The sequence below is a fragment of the Cygnus olor genome, chromosome 1 (assembly GCF_009769625.2).
Source record: "Cygnus olor isolate bCygOlo1 chromosome 1, bCygOlo1.pri.v2, whole genome shotgun sequence".
Lineage (NCBI taxonomy): Eukaryota > Metazoa > Chordata > Aves > Anseriformes > Anatidae > Cygnus > Cygnus olor.
In genome coordinates, this window is record NC_049169.1 from 2,600,465 (window position 1) to 2,618,233 (window position 17,769).

The 17,769-nt window shown below is 40.6% G+C and overlaps 1 protein-coding gene across 4 annotated transcripts in view; it reads left to right on the forward strand.

The window, feature by feature from the left end:
- The window catches only part of CHCHD3 (coiled-coil-helix-coiled-coil-helix domain containing 3), a 150,199-nt gene that overhangs the window by 109,059 nt on the left and 23,371 nt on the right, over window positions 1–17,769 (forward strand). For all 4 annotated transcript variants that reach the window (XM_040546108.1, XM_040546116.1, XM_040546124.1 and 1 more), the window contains one exon: window positions 12,977–13,047. In XM_040546108.1, the coding sequence (XP_040402042.1) occupies window positions 12,977–13,047 (71 nt within the window). The remainder of the gene's footprint in view (window positions 1–12,976; window positions 13,048–17,769) is intronic.

A 17,769-nucleotide genomic window follows, 5' to 3' on the forward strand; every position in this document is an offset into this window, starting at 1 on the left:
CTGTAAAGAGTTACTGTAGTATTTGGTAAGCCTACAGTGATGTAGGTCCTACAAGGCATAATAACAAAAAGGATGCTTTTTCTATAGTAAATTTAAAATAGCTGGGTAAATAAAAAATACGAGGGGCTTTGTTGAGTAGTGTTGTTTGGTATTGTGGAGGGGAAGAGACGAGAACAAAATGAAGTATATAATTAAGTATATCAGAAGTGCATTCTGAATGCAGTATACATTATATTAATATGATGTCTTATTTAGAATAAGCTACAAGAATCAAAACTTGCAAATGTCTTTATCAGGAAAATTGATGAGTTAATTGAGTTAATTAATACAGAGGTACAATTTGACTAGCTAGACCTGTTACTGTAAGGAATGAAGAATTATAAACAGTGTGGTTAGGTTTCTGGTATTTTGCAGCCACTGTGTGTAACTCTTCTCTCAATTGTTATGTATTATTTTGTGATTATGTTGGCATAGCGCATGTGTAACAGACTCTTTGCCCCAGAGAAGTTGGTAAAAATCATGGTGTCTTTGTATGTCCTCCTTGGTGAGATGTGTGGCTGTGATGCATTTTCCCTGGCTTAGCTTAAAATGGGAACCTCTAGTCTATATTAAATACCTGGGGCCACTCAGCAGTTGCTGCTGAGAGATAGCTGCCACTGAAAGTTGATCAATCCATCCTCTCTTGGCGAGGGGATGACTTGCCCTGACACTGTTCCTGTGTCTTGCTGTTGATTATTGAGGAAGCGTAGTGTAACCGTCTATCTACAAGCAGCTGAGTTTGGGCATGACGAATCCCAGCCTCAGAGACAAGTGCTGTGGTCCATTGCCCACGGCATCAGCCCCCCATCCAGGGGGATGAGCAGACTTCCTCTGTAACAACAGCAGTGACCTGCAGAGACAAGTTTTGAGTTCATTTGCTAAAAGAAATGGGGGCTGTTTGGGACTATTACATAGTCCCCTGTGTAATAACACAGGTTGCATTATCAAGAGGCATCTAAAAATCTGTACAGACTACTGAGGAAGTCTGCGAAGGGCTGTGCATGTCCAGAGAAATACAGAGAGAATTTCCTTTCTTTGAAGGGAAAGAAACTATAAAGGGACCATTGGAAGAATACTCTTATGTAAGAGAGAACATACGCTAAATACCTGCAGGAAGGTTGCAAGGCTTGGCTTGAAAAATACGCTGAGCACTGCGGGAGGGAGAACTGAAATGGATGCTACGAATATACAGAACCTGCAAAGAATACAGGAAAAAGAAGCCCATTAAATAGTGGGAATCATCCTCAGAGATCACAAAACATAGCTATGAATTGTGAATATTTTAGGGGTCTGCATCTGAATTACTTGCCCTAACATATCTATTAGTGGTAAGTATTTTGCAGCGTGTTGCCTTACTGAGAGCAACAGAACCACATTTTTAACTTCCGAAACAGCATATTTGGTGCTAATTATTACACTGTGATATGCTGAAACACTTAATCAGTTTCTTTTTCATAGGTCCTGATCCTTTATTTAGCAGTTTTTTGAGTGAGAAGGCCACCTGCCTTAGTTTTGGCTGAGTTTCTTTCAGAAGACTGTTTCCAAACAGAATGGGTCTGCTGGGATACGCTGTTGTAAGAGCATTGAAAAATTCTCACATTAGCTTGATTTAAACATGCTCATAGCTCGTTTCATTTCTTGCTTCACCAATTATCAGCATAGCTCTCAATCTAGACTGAGTAGAAAACATAGTTTACTTGGATTCTGATACTAAAATTCATTTAAACAATCATCGTCATCGGTCATCAGACAAATACATACAACATTTTTTACCAAGCCATTTTTTTATATCTTCAGCATTTGTATTGTACCAGTTCTGATGTTTTCACACTGCTTACACACGGTATTCAAAGCAGCTGCAAGAAGCTGCCCTTGATGTACTTCAGTCACTTCATAATCACCAAAAGCTGTTACTTATACGCAGTTTTGTACAGTTTTGCTTTGTGATCAACAGACTTTCTGCCTTGATATCTTGTAGGTGGTTTGACATGGGTCATGAGCTTTGCACAGTGGTCTCTGCATATTCACCATATGCTCGGCACATTCAGATGGTGTCTGCATATTCACCTCCTCTTTACTGACCTGCTGATCCTGGTGTCATCAACATCTTTTCACCTGACAGTGATGTGAACAGAGAGGTACCAGCACATACAACACTTGAGCCATCAATATCCCCACAAGTTTTTTGGTCCGACCAAATGCAGATATTGAACTGGTTCTGGGTAATAAGCTGATTTTCTCCAGTTACGCCAGCAAGTATTTTCCATAATAGGAAGGCTTTGGTACTATCGTGGTTTATTGGGTGACATCGGTAGGAGGGTGATGGTTGGACCAGATGATCTTGAAGGTCTTTTCCAACCTTAATGATTCTAGGATTCTGTGATTCTGTCGGTCAAACTTGTTCCTCAGTCTTAATGCAGTGTCTGTGTTAGCTGTGCTGAGGAAAGTTAGCACAACTTGCCATCAGTTCAGCAAAAGAAACACAAAACTTTTAATATCTGTGATATAGGACAAGCATGTGAGGTGACATTGTTGCCGAGGCTGTTGGATTGAGAGAGACAGAATATTTTAGAATTTCTTTCAAGAACTTTATTCTTGATCTTCTGACGGTTGGTGCATAAGTGTTATTTGTGGCTGCATTGTGCTTTTCAAAAAATGGTAATTTTGCACTCATTATGCCCTTAGGCAACTGAGTAGTGATAGTGGTAGATCTAATAAACAAAGCTAAACCCAGCTACTTTCCATTCATTTGAAAGAAGATGTAGCCAATCCTTGATTCTTTATGTTGGGCTTCTGCCACAAGATGAATTTCACGTACAGCTGCAGAGCAGATTGCACATCTACAAGCCAAAATAGATTTCCATTCTGATACCAGATATATTGCTGAGAGTAGGTATACATATTCATAGAATTACTTGGTTTGGAAGGGGCCTTGGGAAGTACAACCTTCTGCTCCGAGCAGGATCAACGCTGAAGACAGATGAGGTTGTTCAGGGCTACGTGCAGTTGGATCTTTGTCAGCCGCACAGGCTGGAGATACCACAGCCTCTCACATCCCTGTCCCCTCCTAAGTTATACTTGGAAGGAAATATTTTTCCTTATACTCACTCAGAACCCCCATTGTTTCGATTTACAGACATTTTCTCTTGTTCTCCCACTGAGAACATCAGTAAAGAGCCCCTTTCCATCTTGTTGATACTCTTCTTTTAGGGCTTCTAAGGCTGCCAGGTCCCCCCAAAACTTGCTGTCCCCCAGGCTAAATGAGTCATGCTCCATTAGCTTCTCCTCACAGGGCACATGCACCCAGTTTGGGTCACCTGCAAAACTAGTGAGTGTTTTTGGGTCCTTGGTAAAGGTGTTAAACAGGGAGGGATGTGGTATAGACCCCTGGGGAACTCTGCATGTAACTGGCCTCCACGTAGAGCCTGATGAGCCAGCCCAATCCTCACCCGTAATTCACAGAAGGAATTTTCTGTTGTTCTTTTGACCACTTGAGTGGACTTTGTGAGAGTTACCCATGCAGCAGATACGCTACAACCATGCATGAGTATAATAGAAGCTTTAAACAAGGTGACTTTGTGCAGCTCCGTGTGTCCATACTGATGATGGAAACTGTCTGCAGAGCTGGACTGAGCCACGAGAGCCATGCTGCCATCCAAAAGGACCATGGCAGGCTGGAGACGTGGGCTGGCAAGGGTACCATGGAGCTCACCAAGGAGAAGTGCCAAGTCCTGCCCCTGGGGAGGAGCAGCCCCAGCCCCAGGACGTGCTGGGGGAGCCCAGGTGGGAAGCAGCTCTGCAGGAAAGAACTTGGTGGGCACCAAGTTGAACATGGGACAGCAACATGCCCATGGTGCTAAGAAGGCTAATGGTGTTTTTGGCTGCATTAGGCAGTGTGAGCCCAGAGCCAGGCCAAGAGGCACTGGGCACAAACCGGAGCCCAGGAGGTTCCATCCAAACACCAGGAAGCAATTCTGTGCTGTGTGGGTGATGAGACACATGTTGTGGAGTTTCCCACCTTGGAGACCTCCAAAAGCCACCTGGACATGGTCCTGGGCACCCTGCTCTGGGTGGCCCTGCTGGAGCAGGGGGCTTGGAGCAGATGACCTCCAGAGGTCCCTTCCAACCCCAACCACTCTGTGATTCTTTGATTTTGGGGACAGAGGCTGGGGACAAGTCTGCTTTAGGATGTGGAGAAATAACACCCAACGAGTACCCTTAGGGAGAATGCAGTTTATAATGTGTAATAGGGAAAAGGGGTGAGGCTGAGAAGAAAAGTTGTAAATAAGAATGATTTAGATTAGGCATCTTGTCATCAGCAGGAGATGTAAATATAGTTGTGCATTTACACATGCATCTCTAAGATTGAGAACAGTTGTATTAAAGACCGTACTACAATTACATGCAGATTAGATGCTTGGCTGAATAGCTGTAAGAATTTTGAATAGATTTGTCCTTTTCACAAAGGTTTTCATTTTCTTTGGCAGCTCTGAGTGTTAACAAATTAGAGATCAATGCTCTACTAGGGCAGAAACATGAAGTGCAGCGTATCTTGGGAGAAACTTTAGAGACGTTAATAGTTGCAGTTAAAGGTATTAGTGGTGCCTGAAAAACAGGAGTGGAAATTCAAAAGAAAAGGTCAAAGAATAAGCTATTTTCCCCATTTTCTGCTGATGACTGAGTTAAGTGCTGTACCCCACTTGCTGCACACCGACTGTATACTCTTTGACAAGCACATGTGTAAAGAAATCAAACAAATCACGTCGGGAAGCGAATTGTCTGCTGGCAGAATGTTTGCCAAGAAGCAGTATGTGTTTTTCCTTTGTTTGAGTAGGTCGCAGTACTCTTCAGTACTATTTTGGGTACCTGTTAGCCTTTTAATCCCTCTGTTGAAACAGTTATTTGATGGCTTTGGTGTCCAAAGTCCTCTTCAATAACTCAGACACCTGTTCCATTGGAGGAGCCAGTTTCTGGTCCAGAGCCAATTTCTTGCAGGACGTAAGAGGAAAATGACCACAGGTAAAGGCTTGGGGGTAAGGGGCAGAGGAGAGGGAATTTGCACTTGAATTTCAGCCAGCACAGGAAGTATGTATTTCTAGGCAAAATCCACCAAACTCCTGAAAATAGGTCTTGGCCTCACTGTCTGGATGTCCTCTGTAGGCTTAGTCCAAGACCCCAGACCTTACCTTAGCTTTTCAGAGTCATGGGGCTTCTCTTTCAGTTTGTCTTCTCCCTCCCTGCCTGGCAGCTACTTCTCCCCTTTCTTGAAGTTAAAGTTCTTGCCTGCTATGAAAGCTTGTCCCCTGATCTGTCCGTGTGTCTTTTGTTTCTGTGAGCATCTCTGAGTTGTCCTGAACATCATAACGTGGTTGTAGCCTCCCACCAAGGGAGCTATTGGGTGCTTCTGTGGAAGGTTTGCAGCTCTGGAATTTATCTTCATGCTGGAGCTCAGAATTGGAGACTCGTTTTTGTTTGGGGCAGGAGCATTCCCTTAGGGAAAGGTGCTCAATTTGGGTGGGTTTCCGTAAAAGCTGAATGTCTCGTATGGCCTGATCTGATGACATTTCAGAAGAAATTACTTCATCCGTGTATCATTTTAATAGCATTTGAGGTAGAAATAAGATGTAGTATTGTTTGGTAATCTGTATGATGTTATATGCTTGGCTTTCCATGGCTTATTAAAATCAATTCAGAGATAAATAGAGGTTTTTAATTCAAATAAAGATGCAATAAAAGTGGTCATATATTTATAAAGCAGTAATTTAATATAATTTGGAGCTTAGATATATGCACCCTGTTTAGCACTACAATAGATTGTCTTTTTGTCTTTTTGTCATTCTTGCTTCCCTAATTCTTCTTTTTGCACATTCGTTGCTTTTAGTGGCAGCTTCAAGGGTATTTCAGGGGCAAGGGTGTTTCTTGTAGCAGTTAATTTTGCCTTTTTCTTTATAATCCAGGGAGTCTACTTTACGTTATGGTTTGCATGACAGTGGGGCATGTTCATGCACCTTACACAATCAGTCCCTCCTGCTACTCAAAACGTTTTCTCCTTTTTTTACTCATTCTCCGTGGGTTTCCTTTGCACACCCCCTGGGATACATCTCTTTGGGCAGAAGATGCTGCACCTGGCTGCTTGTCCGTGCTTTGCAGAACCTCAACAAAATGGGGACTGTGGCGGTCCTGAGGCTGGGCTGAAATCCGTGAAGCATCTCTGTAGGCTTCAGAGCGATTCCTTCTTCCTGCCTTTGGAAATCTTCTCATTTAAATCCATACAGGTGCCAGGCTGCATGTCAACAGAATGAATAAAACAAAATGTTTCATATTATCCACAAATGAGTTTGTAAAAGACACTGAGATGAAACAGCCAGAAGTTCAATTAAGGGATAAGAGAAAGCTCAGCTTCAGCAGCGATGGATGAAAAAGAGGCAAAGAAAACTTTCCAATTTGCCATTCAGGGAACATGATAATCTGCCTGCCGATGCTTTGAGTCCTTCAGTGGGGGAGGATGACAAGGAAAAAGAAGTCTTTAAATTAAAAATTCTCCCCTGATTCTCAAAGGTGCCAAACAGCCCAAGCTCTTCATTCCTTTGGTGGGTGGAGCAGGTGCTGAGCTGCTCTGAAGTCAAGCTGTGCTCATTTTTGTCTTTCACAGCACTAACTTGAAGCAAAGGCCAGATTTGTCTCCTTTGTGTGGAAGTCACACGTCTTTTTCTTTGTCAAATAAACTGGTAACTACATAACTATTAAATTAAATTAAAAAAAAAAAAAAACTTAAATAGATTGCATGAATGTTATGTTCATACTGAATCTCTTCAGGGCTTTGAGAGCCAAAGGGCTTAAAAGGAAAATTTCAATGGCAAAAAGAAGTCATGGCATGTCTGCAGTAACAACAGTTCCAGCACGTTTGTTATAAAATAGTGCCTATAGGTGAGGTATCTTTAGTGAAATTAAATGAGGACTCTCAAGTTCTCTTGGTTCTTTTGACAACCTTTTATCAGCTTGGATGACACGAGATCTTTCAGAACTTTATCGGCCTTGAAATCTGAAGATTTTCAGCTGAGGGTAAAACATGCACTTCTGCTTTGAGGTCCCACATGCAGACAAAACAGCTGACCTTCCCCGGTTCTGTCGGACTTTATTTCCTTACACAGACTTTTGAAATCAGAGCTGTCTAGCTAAATAATAATTCTCTCCTATTCCTCCACAATATGTTCTTTAAGAAGTGTCTGCTCCTACATTTGTTCAGGAAAGTTTATTTTGGGGTCAAACATGATGAAAATGCTTCTTCCCATAGATCATACTTTTCTCTACCTGAATTACAACGTGGCATATCCTTGCAAAGGCCGTGTATTTATCAGGAAATTGGGTAGATTTAAAATTAAAATTTCAGGTCTCTTTTCCTTAGCTTCTCTTTCAGAATGCCAGCCTACACTTCCCTCTTTGGAGGTAGCTTTTAAAAGGCACCTCTACCACAGGAACAACAAATCCCGACCTTTCTTTGCAAAGAAGGGTACGGAAGGAGAGGCATAGCAAACACTGCTTATTACTCACTTTAATTTGGTTGAATCCTGTATTAGTCTTTGAGCTGTAAACATCTGAGTAACTTCACACGTGCTGGTCCTATTCAAGCAATTAGATTACAGGCATATGTTAAATTAGCCACTTCTACAAGTTTTTGCAGGCTTTTCAACTCCTCTGAATTGCTTAGTGCTTGTACAGTAACAACACAAAGTCACAATATTTGTAAAAGTGCTGATTAGGTAATTTTGGAGCTATAGGTAAAGAATTTTGAACCAAGAAGCTAAAATTGGGCAGATGTTGGATGATTTCTGCATTTTGTTTCCTGCCGTTCCTGGGGAAATGTGCCTAAAGTCCTGCTCCCGTTCAGCAGAACAACTGATATTCCTCTAAAAATATCAATTCATGTTTATTAAAAGTGTTCTCCCTCCTCCGGCTTAGAGTTTGTTTATCTAGCAAGAACCTTCAGCCGTACAGATCCAGGTGGATAAGCAGGGATAAAATAGCGTTGCCTACAGTGTTTGCCTGGTGCTAATACCCACGTGCTAGCAAAGGCTGGGGATGACTCGCACCTTGAGGAATGTCACCGTGTGCTGTCAAAATCCATGTTGGCTGGTCCAAAACCCCTTGGCTGTTAGAAGAACAGCCCCAGTACAACGTATCATGCCAGCATTGTGAGCCTAAAGGTACAAGAGACATGAGCCATGGACATCGGAGGCATGGCCTGAAAGAGGGAGTCTGGGTACAAAAACTAAAGAGGCTGTGAGAAGGTGGCTGTCACTTAACAGGGGAGGCTTCTCTTTCGGAGATGCAGGGTAGAAAATGCAGTTAAAAGGACACAGGTGGCAGAATAAACCTCTGGATTGAGGCAACCAAGCAGAGAGGTTGGCAGCTATTGGGAATATCAGAATGTCAAGCTCTCTTACAGAGAGCTTGGCCAACAGAAGTCGATGCTACCCTACTGCTTAGTTCAGGTAGAAAAGGACTGTACTAGGATCTTGCACATCATAATTTTCCAGGGGATGCAACCTCAGTGTCATTATGATTTTAAGTCATGGCATTTATGGAGTTTGATGGATTTTTTTCTCTCTCCCAGCTGGTTCTTAAATTTTTTTATTTTTTTATTTTTTTTAGCTTTCCCTGCTAAGAGTAACCATGTGCTAAGCTCAAATACTTGCAAGTTGGAAAATGTCAGCATAAAGGCAGTGGGCTTCTTCAGTTGTCTTGGGTCTCTGATGTACAGCTATGTGTGCTCATGTAATTGTCAAGGTTCTCCCATACGATCCGACTTATTCAATATACTCATTGCTCAGCGTGCAAGGCATCCATTATTTATTTCCCAGCATTCAAACTGCAAAATTGAAAGGGGCCTTTCTGTGTTACCATTTCTGTAATACCAGAGAAATGAAATTACCTGATTCCTGTGCGAGGTAATGAAGGCTAAAGCTTTTTACATGTGGAAAACGCGTGGTGACTAAACCCAAAATTGTCACAGGTCCTGTTTGCTTGTGTAAGAGGTGGGTAAGGCACGATGTCTTGGCAGCCTTAACTTTTTCTAGCACAAACTTTTTCCAGTGTTGGGAATAGGACTCTTCTTTTTCAGTTGTGGCGGTGTTAAGCTCTTCAAATCCAGCATGACACAGCTCAGCCCTGCTGGCAGGCTTGGTGTAACACTGGATTTGAGTCGCTGCATGTGCTGGAGGATCACCCAGCACCATCACGTGCCTGTTCTGCTCTTTTCTGTGTGTAAACGCTGCTAGTACTTGTCAGAGTCCTGGTGGGGAACTCGGTTTGCGTGGCACATTGATTTCTGTATGCAAGGTGAGCAGTGTTTCTTCGGCCAAGCAGACAGCAAACGAGGAGTGTGCACACAAATGGGTTAATTTCCACCAGCTTCAGCAGCCTTAAAGTTAAGTGACTATTTTGAGCTACTGACTGAGGCCCGCTTTGTGCAGTGAGCATAATTCAAGCCATTCTCAGTTCTCTGGGCGATGCGTGAGATCTGGTAGCCAGCAACCTCTGTGATTCTGGAGCAAACCTCCGGGATGAGTTTAGACTAGATACTTTGAACAAGCTGAAGTTTAGTCATCAAGAACCAAATTTGCCACTTTGTTTTGATATTAAAGTCAAGCAACATGCCCACATTATGTAAGAACTCCATAACAGATACAGAAATAGCATCTTCTACATAATCTGGGAAGATGATTAATTGCCATAACCCTGACACTTCTGTTCCCTTTTGGAAGTTCGTTGCATCTTTCATAACATGCTTCCTGCACTTTCATACTCCTTGCAACAAAGGAGACCGTAACAGAGGTCTGCAGAAAGCCATGTTTTTGTTAAGTAGTGATAGAAGAGTATAAATGAGAGGAAGCTGCTGTGTAAGATTGTTTTCTAATGCATGTGCCCAAAGGACCCAAATCAAAGATAGGAAGGAGCTCAGTTGCTGCCATTTTAGTGGCTTAGTTAAGAGGATGCTAGGGATGGATGGATGGATGGATAGATAGACAGATAGATAGATAGATTCCAGATATCTATAGAAGTTATGTTTATTACTTACTTTATTATTTATATCTGCTGGAACCTGTGAAGATCATGGGTCTGATCCAGAGCTACTTGCTGATAGTCTGCCGCTGCTGCCAATCTGCAAATTGGACTGTAGCTTTTATCCTCCACTTTGAGTTGAACAGTACGTGAATATGCAGACTACATACACAACACAAATACAGATACTTACTCATCTGGAGACTGAGGAACTTATATCAGCAGTGCTGTGTTACAGCACCCTTCCATCTCTATCTAGAGAAATGCCCACTGCATTCTTATCTTGAGGATTAGGGAGGACTTCTGAGATGATACTTCATCTCTGGATTATAGTGGGTATATCTCCTAAAGAGAGCCTGAGTGAGTTTCAAAGGAAGATCTGATCTGAGAAACATGGCACACTTTATCTAAAATAATGAATGATTTCTTGATAGCTTGAGTCTACTGTAGGATTAAAACTTCTGGGCATATATAGCAGCTCTGTTGATCACTTGAGCTGCAATTAAAAGGTAGAACAAGTACACTCAGAGTATTGTTTTTGTGTCAAAAATGCTCCTTCATGCTTGAAAATGATAAAAAATTGCAATCGATCCCTACAACTGTTGTGTTCATCTTTATTGATCAGGCAAAAGAAAGATAAATCGCAGCCCAAATAAGGTTATAGTAAATGTTAGCAGTGTAGGGGACTGGAGGGTGATAGAGAGCTATTCATCATCTCAAACGGTGACCTGTCTGCGCTTGCCCCATAGTCAGTCTGCTGTCTAATCACATACCTATTGATTTCATCTACGTCCAAGCAACCTGGATGTGACTGTCATTGGGCAGCTAAGATTGCTAAACACAAGGGGGTCACTGGTGTGAGGAGGATTTCATTTTCATTTTCTTACTGGCCAACCATGATTTATGGAAAAATAAATGACCCCAAGTCACATGTGTGGAAACCTTGATTTCAGTACAAATGAATTATTAGGTCTGAATCTCAGAAGCAAGAGTGCAGTAGACCACTGTGCTCTTTGTGATCCGTGCATGCCCTTTGACCCCAGGAGATGTTACACAATTCATTATAATTTGTGGTAAAATATTAGGCTTGCAATGCAATTTTACCCGCGTTTGGAGGTGATGTTCTTTTTGGTGATTCCTGTACTTTTCACGTTCATAATTCACGAGGAAGGACCTTGGAAGATGATCGCCTCAAATGGAAAGGATAAAAATTTTCCTTTTATTCTTCTGGATACCGCTGCCCGTTTTGGAGTTTCCATCAAATGTTTGTGCTGTAGTGTCCTTTCTTACCTGCGTTTCTCATAACATAATTTGGCACAGAGAAATGTTGTTTGGGACGTGTTTGCTAACCCACTGACCAAGGAGACAGTCACCTTTCACTCTTACAGAAGAGTGACCTTTCCAGTTATAGGGTTTCTTTGTTTGTTTTTTGGCAACGTTTTAGGCATATTGCTTTCTCAAGGTCTTAAGTAAGTGTAAGTGCTTATTTTACCCAAAATAAAATTGGAATGACACTTCTCATGGACTGCATTGTTCAAGCCATGTATGCTAAATGCTCTAAAGAAGCAAAATCATGTTGTGGCATGAATAACCTCAAACCACAGCATTAACCTACAACAGGTAGGTTGTTAAAAAAGGGATTCAAAAGGCTTTGTATGCAACCACGCCGTGTATAATTGTAAGAGTTTTGTTGCCATGTTAACGTGACTTCCTGGGATGCCAGATGACTTGAGAGTTATAAAGCTAAGGAGGAGTTGTTGCAAGTGCCAGCAAAACCTTCGTTCATCTCCACGAGATTGTTTTTCCTATTGACCTGACTATTCACGGAAAAAAAATGTTTTAGAGAACTTTTGAACTGCTTTAACTTTTCATTATTCCTCCAACTGTGAAGCCAGGTGCCTTAGTTATTACTTCTTAAGTCCGACTGTGCTACGGCTATAAAAATCTCTTTAAAAATACCAGGTATATATTATCTAGACATGAAGCATCACAACATTATAGTGATTTGTCTTTGAATATTGTATGTCCCACTGAGAAACTTTGCCATTTTTATGTATAGAAAAGTTTTATTGCTTGCTGACTCAATCTTGTCTGACCTGCATTGTGGAAATTAATGATTTGGTGGAACTGAGAGAAAGCTTTCCCTGGTTTAGGGGAGATGAAAATATGCTCCAAAGCTGCCAGGAAAAGAAAATAATATTAATAACTGATTGAAGCAATTTAGAAGTATGGAATATTAAAAGAAATCCCTGCAAGAGGCATTATCAAGGCAAAGAGCAAAAAAGAAAATCAAGCAATAGTTAATTTACTGTGCCACTTTGAAGCCTGACATGAATGTCACCTGCAGACGAGCTGGGGACATATGTGTAAGTAACACAAATACGCACATGCAAAGAAGTACGCCTTCAGTATTTTGGTTTATTTTCTTCGTGGAGAATTTTCACGGGCTCCAATATCACCTAGGGCTAAATGCGGGATTCTTACCCCAGGTCTCTCTGCAGTTTCCTTCTTGAGCAAGGAAAACATCTCTTTTTATGCCATTTTACATAACCATTCAGAGCAAACCATTAACCATAACCATTTTATGCCATTTTACATAACCTTTCAGAGCAAACGGGACACATTTGGCAAAAACGACACGCTTACCAAAATGTCTGTGCAACTTTGTAGAATATCTGATATGAGGGTTTTTGTTCTTTTGATGTTGTTGTGTCTTTGGTGGTTTTTTTGTTTGTTTGGTTTTGAGCAACTGAAATGTATAAAATATGTAAATTTATGTTACTTACCAGGTATTGACATATATATAATTGACAGTAGATGAAATTTGTATTATTAAGTTTTTTATTTTATTATTATTATTTTTTTAACTTTCCAGAGCGCCCAGTTCTACAAAGTAACCACAGAGCAATACCAAAAAGCTGCCGACGAAGTGTCAGCCCGGTTCAAGTAAGTCTTTTCTACCACTGTTTCTGAAGCTGGCAAATAAATGAATTTTTATCCATATTCAAATGCATAGTAACTCCCCTTTCTGCTATCGTAGATCCTATCAGTCTGTGTGGGAAAAAGCCCTGGCTATTCATATGAGAGAATTTTCAAGAATTTGGAGGCAGTGCATAGTAACCATAAGCTGCATAGAAATTAGATGCACAGTTAGTAATATACTAATTAATTTATATTTGATAAGATGCATGGAATATTCTAAAAATACACTCCTTAACATTTTTTCTCAAGTGGAACAACAAAAATGTAGTTCCAGCTTTGCATTACAATAGTATTCATCCTGTGCTTGCATGATGTGAAAGGATTTAAATTAGCAACTTCGCTTTGCCCCTACCAGTGAAGGTCAGATTAAATAATTTTTATTAGTCCTGAGGATGGTTAAATGAAGATACAGTAACTGATGGATCAAACTGACTCTGACCCTTAACCTTGGACTCTTCCCTTTCTGCTGGTTCATCCATTAGGCAGAAGGTTCCATTTATCATGTTAGTAAGGATACAAAGAGAACTTTTACAACCTTAGAGTCGCAGTGGTAACCAAGAAATGCTGTGTAAAGTCAATTATTCTGTGACCATTTTTAGGTTTGTGGAGGGGTTTAAAAGGAAACAAAAGAGTTTTGGGTTTTGTTTTGGTTTTTGGTGGGCAAGAGGAGGAAAGGCTTTTTGGAGCTGCTGATAATGATACCAACTTCTTAATTGTAAGATAAAAACATTTTATCTTTCAATATCAGGGGTTGTTAATACTCTCTAGTGTTTATATAAAATCTTCTGTGCTGGTTAACAGACAACGCAGAGTTTATATCACTGAGCACTGAACTCATCTGTCCCTTAAACAAGGGGGACAGAATGACCATTGACTCACGGAGTGATTTAAGAATAATTTGGAGGGCTTCACATTACTGATGGGAAGCCCGGTATGTTGTCATTCATTGTCATTATTCTCACCAGTGTAAGATTCCCATCGAGTATTTCTCCTTCCTTTGTTACATTAGGTTACTTTCCTGTTTTGAAATCTAATTATTGCCTAATCTGACTTTGCTTATTTCAAAATGAGACTTTATTGTGATTTGAAGTAGTATTTGATAGCCTAGGTGGTTATTGTGGCCAGAGGTGGGGAATGTTTTTTTTTTTTGTATATTTGTTTGTTTTTCCCTAGTATATAAACAATTTCCAAAATTCATGCTTTGGTGTTCTTTTTTTTTGCACAAACAGCTGGCTAAGGGGCCAGTACTCAGCATCAGGCAGTATCTACAAATTTTAAGAACACCGTTTTGAAGGATCTTTTATTCTGTCTGCATAAACCAAAGACTATTTAATAAAGAGGGATTTGGCCAGGGAATCAGAGATTCCTAACAGTTGATGAAAGTGGTTGCTTCTTAATTTTCTAGAGACTGAAATTATAAATAGAAATTAACTGTTTGACTAGTCTTCACTGCTGTGCCATTACTGAAGTTGCAGTGCTTCCTTTGCACTTCAAGCCATTTTTTCATGAAAATTATTTGGAGGTTTTTGATTAGTAGATCCAGTTTTGGTCCATTGTGTTAAAAACAAAAGGAAAACATTATCGGGAGGAAAAATGTATCTGAAGTATGCACATAAATTGGAATAGCTTTGATACAGCACATGAAATATCAATCTTACTGTATCATTTTAAATTCTTCCCGATATCAAATCCTTTGAAATGGCCTGTCTTTTTACTGAAGGTTTAAATTCAGCAGCCGTTATTTTAGCACTGCCTTTTGTATGCAGCTTGATGGATAAATTATGAATGATTTAGTGAAACCTGAAGATGATGCTCTTTTGGTGTCGCCAGGCACTTCTCATGTTCAGTTTAATTGCATGTGAGGATTGAGGACAGAGTTTCAAGCAATGGTGTTTAAAGAGCTTGTTTAATTGGCTGTAAAAGAAGAATTAAATAAGGTTGAACTGCTAAATTTTGTTAATGCATAAAGCAATGTGCTGCGTGTCAGTGTGATTTCAGGTTCTAAGTGAGAGATTAATAGATCTAATTGTGGGATTATTATAAAACAGTCTCACTTAATTTTAAACATGTCTAGAATGAGTTGATAAGTTTTATTGAGATAACTTGTATTTCCTAAACTTTTTAAACCATATCTCTTTCAAGAGCAAAGAGTAGTGGCTAATTACTTAAATATTTCCTGGGTTTTCCTTTCCTTCCTCCATTTAGTCCTTGAAATTACATCAGCTGTGGCTTCATCAGCCTTTAGGGATAATTCACCCCTTTGAAAGGGAAGAACCAAGTACCCCATATAGGCTCGTATCCGAGAACTGACAGCTCTTCTGTACTTTGTCTGCAGTCCTTATTGATGCCTGCTTATTACCTTCTTCAGTGCTGCCTGGATTAGACCGCTATTCCAAATGTTCATGATAAATGTTTTTATCTCCATGAGGTCCTGATTCACATTGATCAAATTCTGAATTATCAAATGGTTCATCTCTTTAAGACACTAATTCGCATTGATCAAATTCTAAATGACCAGGTTCAGTCAGTTCCTGCAGTACACAAATTACATTAAAACAACATTACTAGAGCATGCTGCCTTTTCTAATGTAGGAGTTATGTTACCCGCAGTTACATTATAACCAGAATTATTATATTATGAAGATGTCTCTGTTATAATCAGAAGTTGACACAAGAAGAAAAGAATGCGTTATTACAGGAAGAGCCAGGCTTTGGGCGAAGATTTGGGCTTTAAGTAATCAAATTGTACATTTATATTGTTTTTTTTTTTCCCTTAATTTGAAGGGCTGGTATCGGGAAATTTGGCAGCTGCAGTGGTGACATTTTATTCCCCCGCGGTGTTTGGAGCCAAGTAGCGGCTTGATTATTCATTTAGGAACAGAGTAAGCAGATAGGGCAAATCCTGCCTAAAATAAACATTTCTGCTTTATCTCCTGTGGGTTCTGATTCCTTGCAGTGGGTAACACTTACAGCTGTGCACTGGTGCTGTTTCAAAACGTTTAGCCCTTCCTCTCCCGCTCATGCGGAGCCAGCAGGCAGCAGCTTCTTGCTGCTCTTTTTGGGGCAAAAACGCTGAGCTGAGCAGGACCCGAGGTGCCACAGCCCCGAGCCTCATCCTGCTGTGTCACTTCGGTGTCACTTCTAAACTCCTACACCTCCAACGAAGCCGAATTCTGGATCAGGTACTTCACAGCGTTGAGACGTGTTGGCATGTTGGTAGCCTCCTGGGTGAATTTATCCCCTGCAAACAGCTTTAATCACGGAGGATCCTTTGGACCGCGAGACAATTGAGTGTTCATTCTGAGTTTCAGGTTCTGATGGCTTTATTCCCTGGCTCCGAGACAGCTGGTCGGGAGCCCTGCCGTCGGAAGGGATGCCTCTGGGGAGCTGCAGGGTTCGTTTGATTAAACGCAGCGAGGTGCGGGGCTTGCTCGGGCTGCTTCACACTGGTACCGTCTTCTGAGACTTTTATTAAAAACAGTTTCCCAGACCGAATCGATTTATTTCACGTGCTCCCAGATCATTTCAATTGCTCTGATAATATGATCATTGATGGAGGTGAGGCTTTAGCGTTAGCACGGCAACAGGCTGTTGGAGCCTTGAAAATAGTTCAGTGGAGGGTTGCTTTGGGACATAGTGAACAAGAGTATAAGGCAAAACCTCAATGCCATGCCTTCCTTTAGTTACTGACTTCTGTGTCATGGAGCTTGGTTTATTAACGCTTGTTGAAGGTAAAACATAAACCACAATAATTATGTTTTATGGTTATCAGTAAATATTATAGAAACATTAAGAAAATTTCCTTTAAGTTGTGTTTTAGCTAATATTTTTTGAACTGGAAAATGTAGCCGAGAATGTGATGAAGCCATGTTAAGTGAGTACCTGGCACTTTGGTGTAGTTGCCTCACAAAGCAGTGATGCCTGTTCTCTGAACATTAAAAATAGGCAGTTTAGAGAGAAAATAAGTTTTATAATGACACCACTGGACAGAGCCCAGGGAACTGTGGGTTTGTTTCGAGGCATAAGGTGATTTCCAGGGACTTTTTTGTGCTTTCTGTAAATTAGGAATATTGATAGCTCCTTAATGCAGACGTCTTCAGTAACTGCCATGTGATACTCACATGACAGTAGTGTAGAAATCCATGTTGAATACATACCCATGTCAATAGTTTGCTCTGTTCTCTCCACTTCTGCAGATCTGATGGTGAGAAACTTTCAGTTTTCCAGCAGCTCCTTCTGCCACCTTAATTAGCATCAGCTGCTTTTAAAAACTGAAGTTAAAAGAACGGATTATAAATTATTTATGAAATACCACATAATATTTTTCAGTAACAGAAAATAGAAATCTATTTAGAAGCCCTTGGACAGAGCCTGCAGGCTTGCCTCCTTCTAGTTGCGCTCCCTTTGCTCAGCCAAAGACAGTGGACTCTAAGTAGAAACATCTGAAATTCATCTTTACTCTTTCAAACATAGCATCCTTTGCAGTGCTTTGTCTTGAAACAGTTTTTTTTAATACTGTGGGTGATACCGTTGTTGGTAGTAGTCTTAAATTCTTTGTTCTTAACATTTGAAAAAATGACAAGAGAATTGCAAATGTTGTATTATTTTTTGTGTTTGTATGTAACTGATTATTTAATTTGCTAGTTATACGTAATGTAGTTATCCTTACAGCGTAACTCTGGCAGT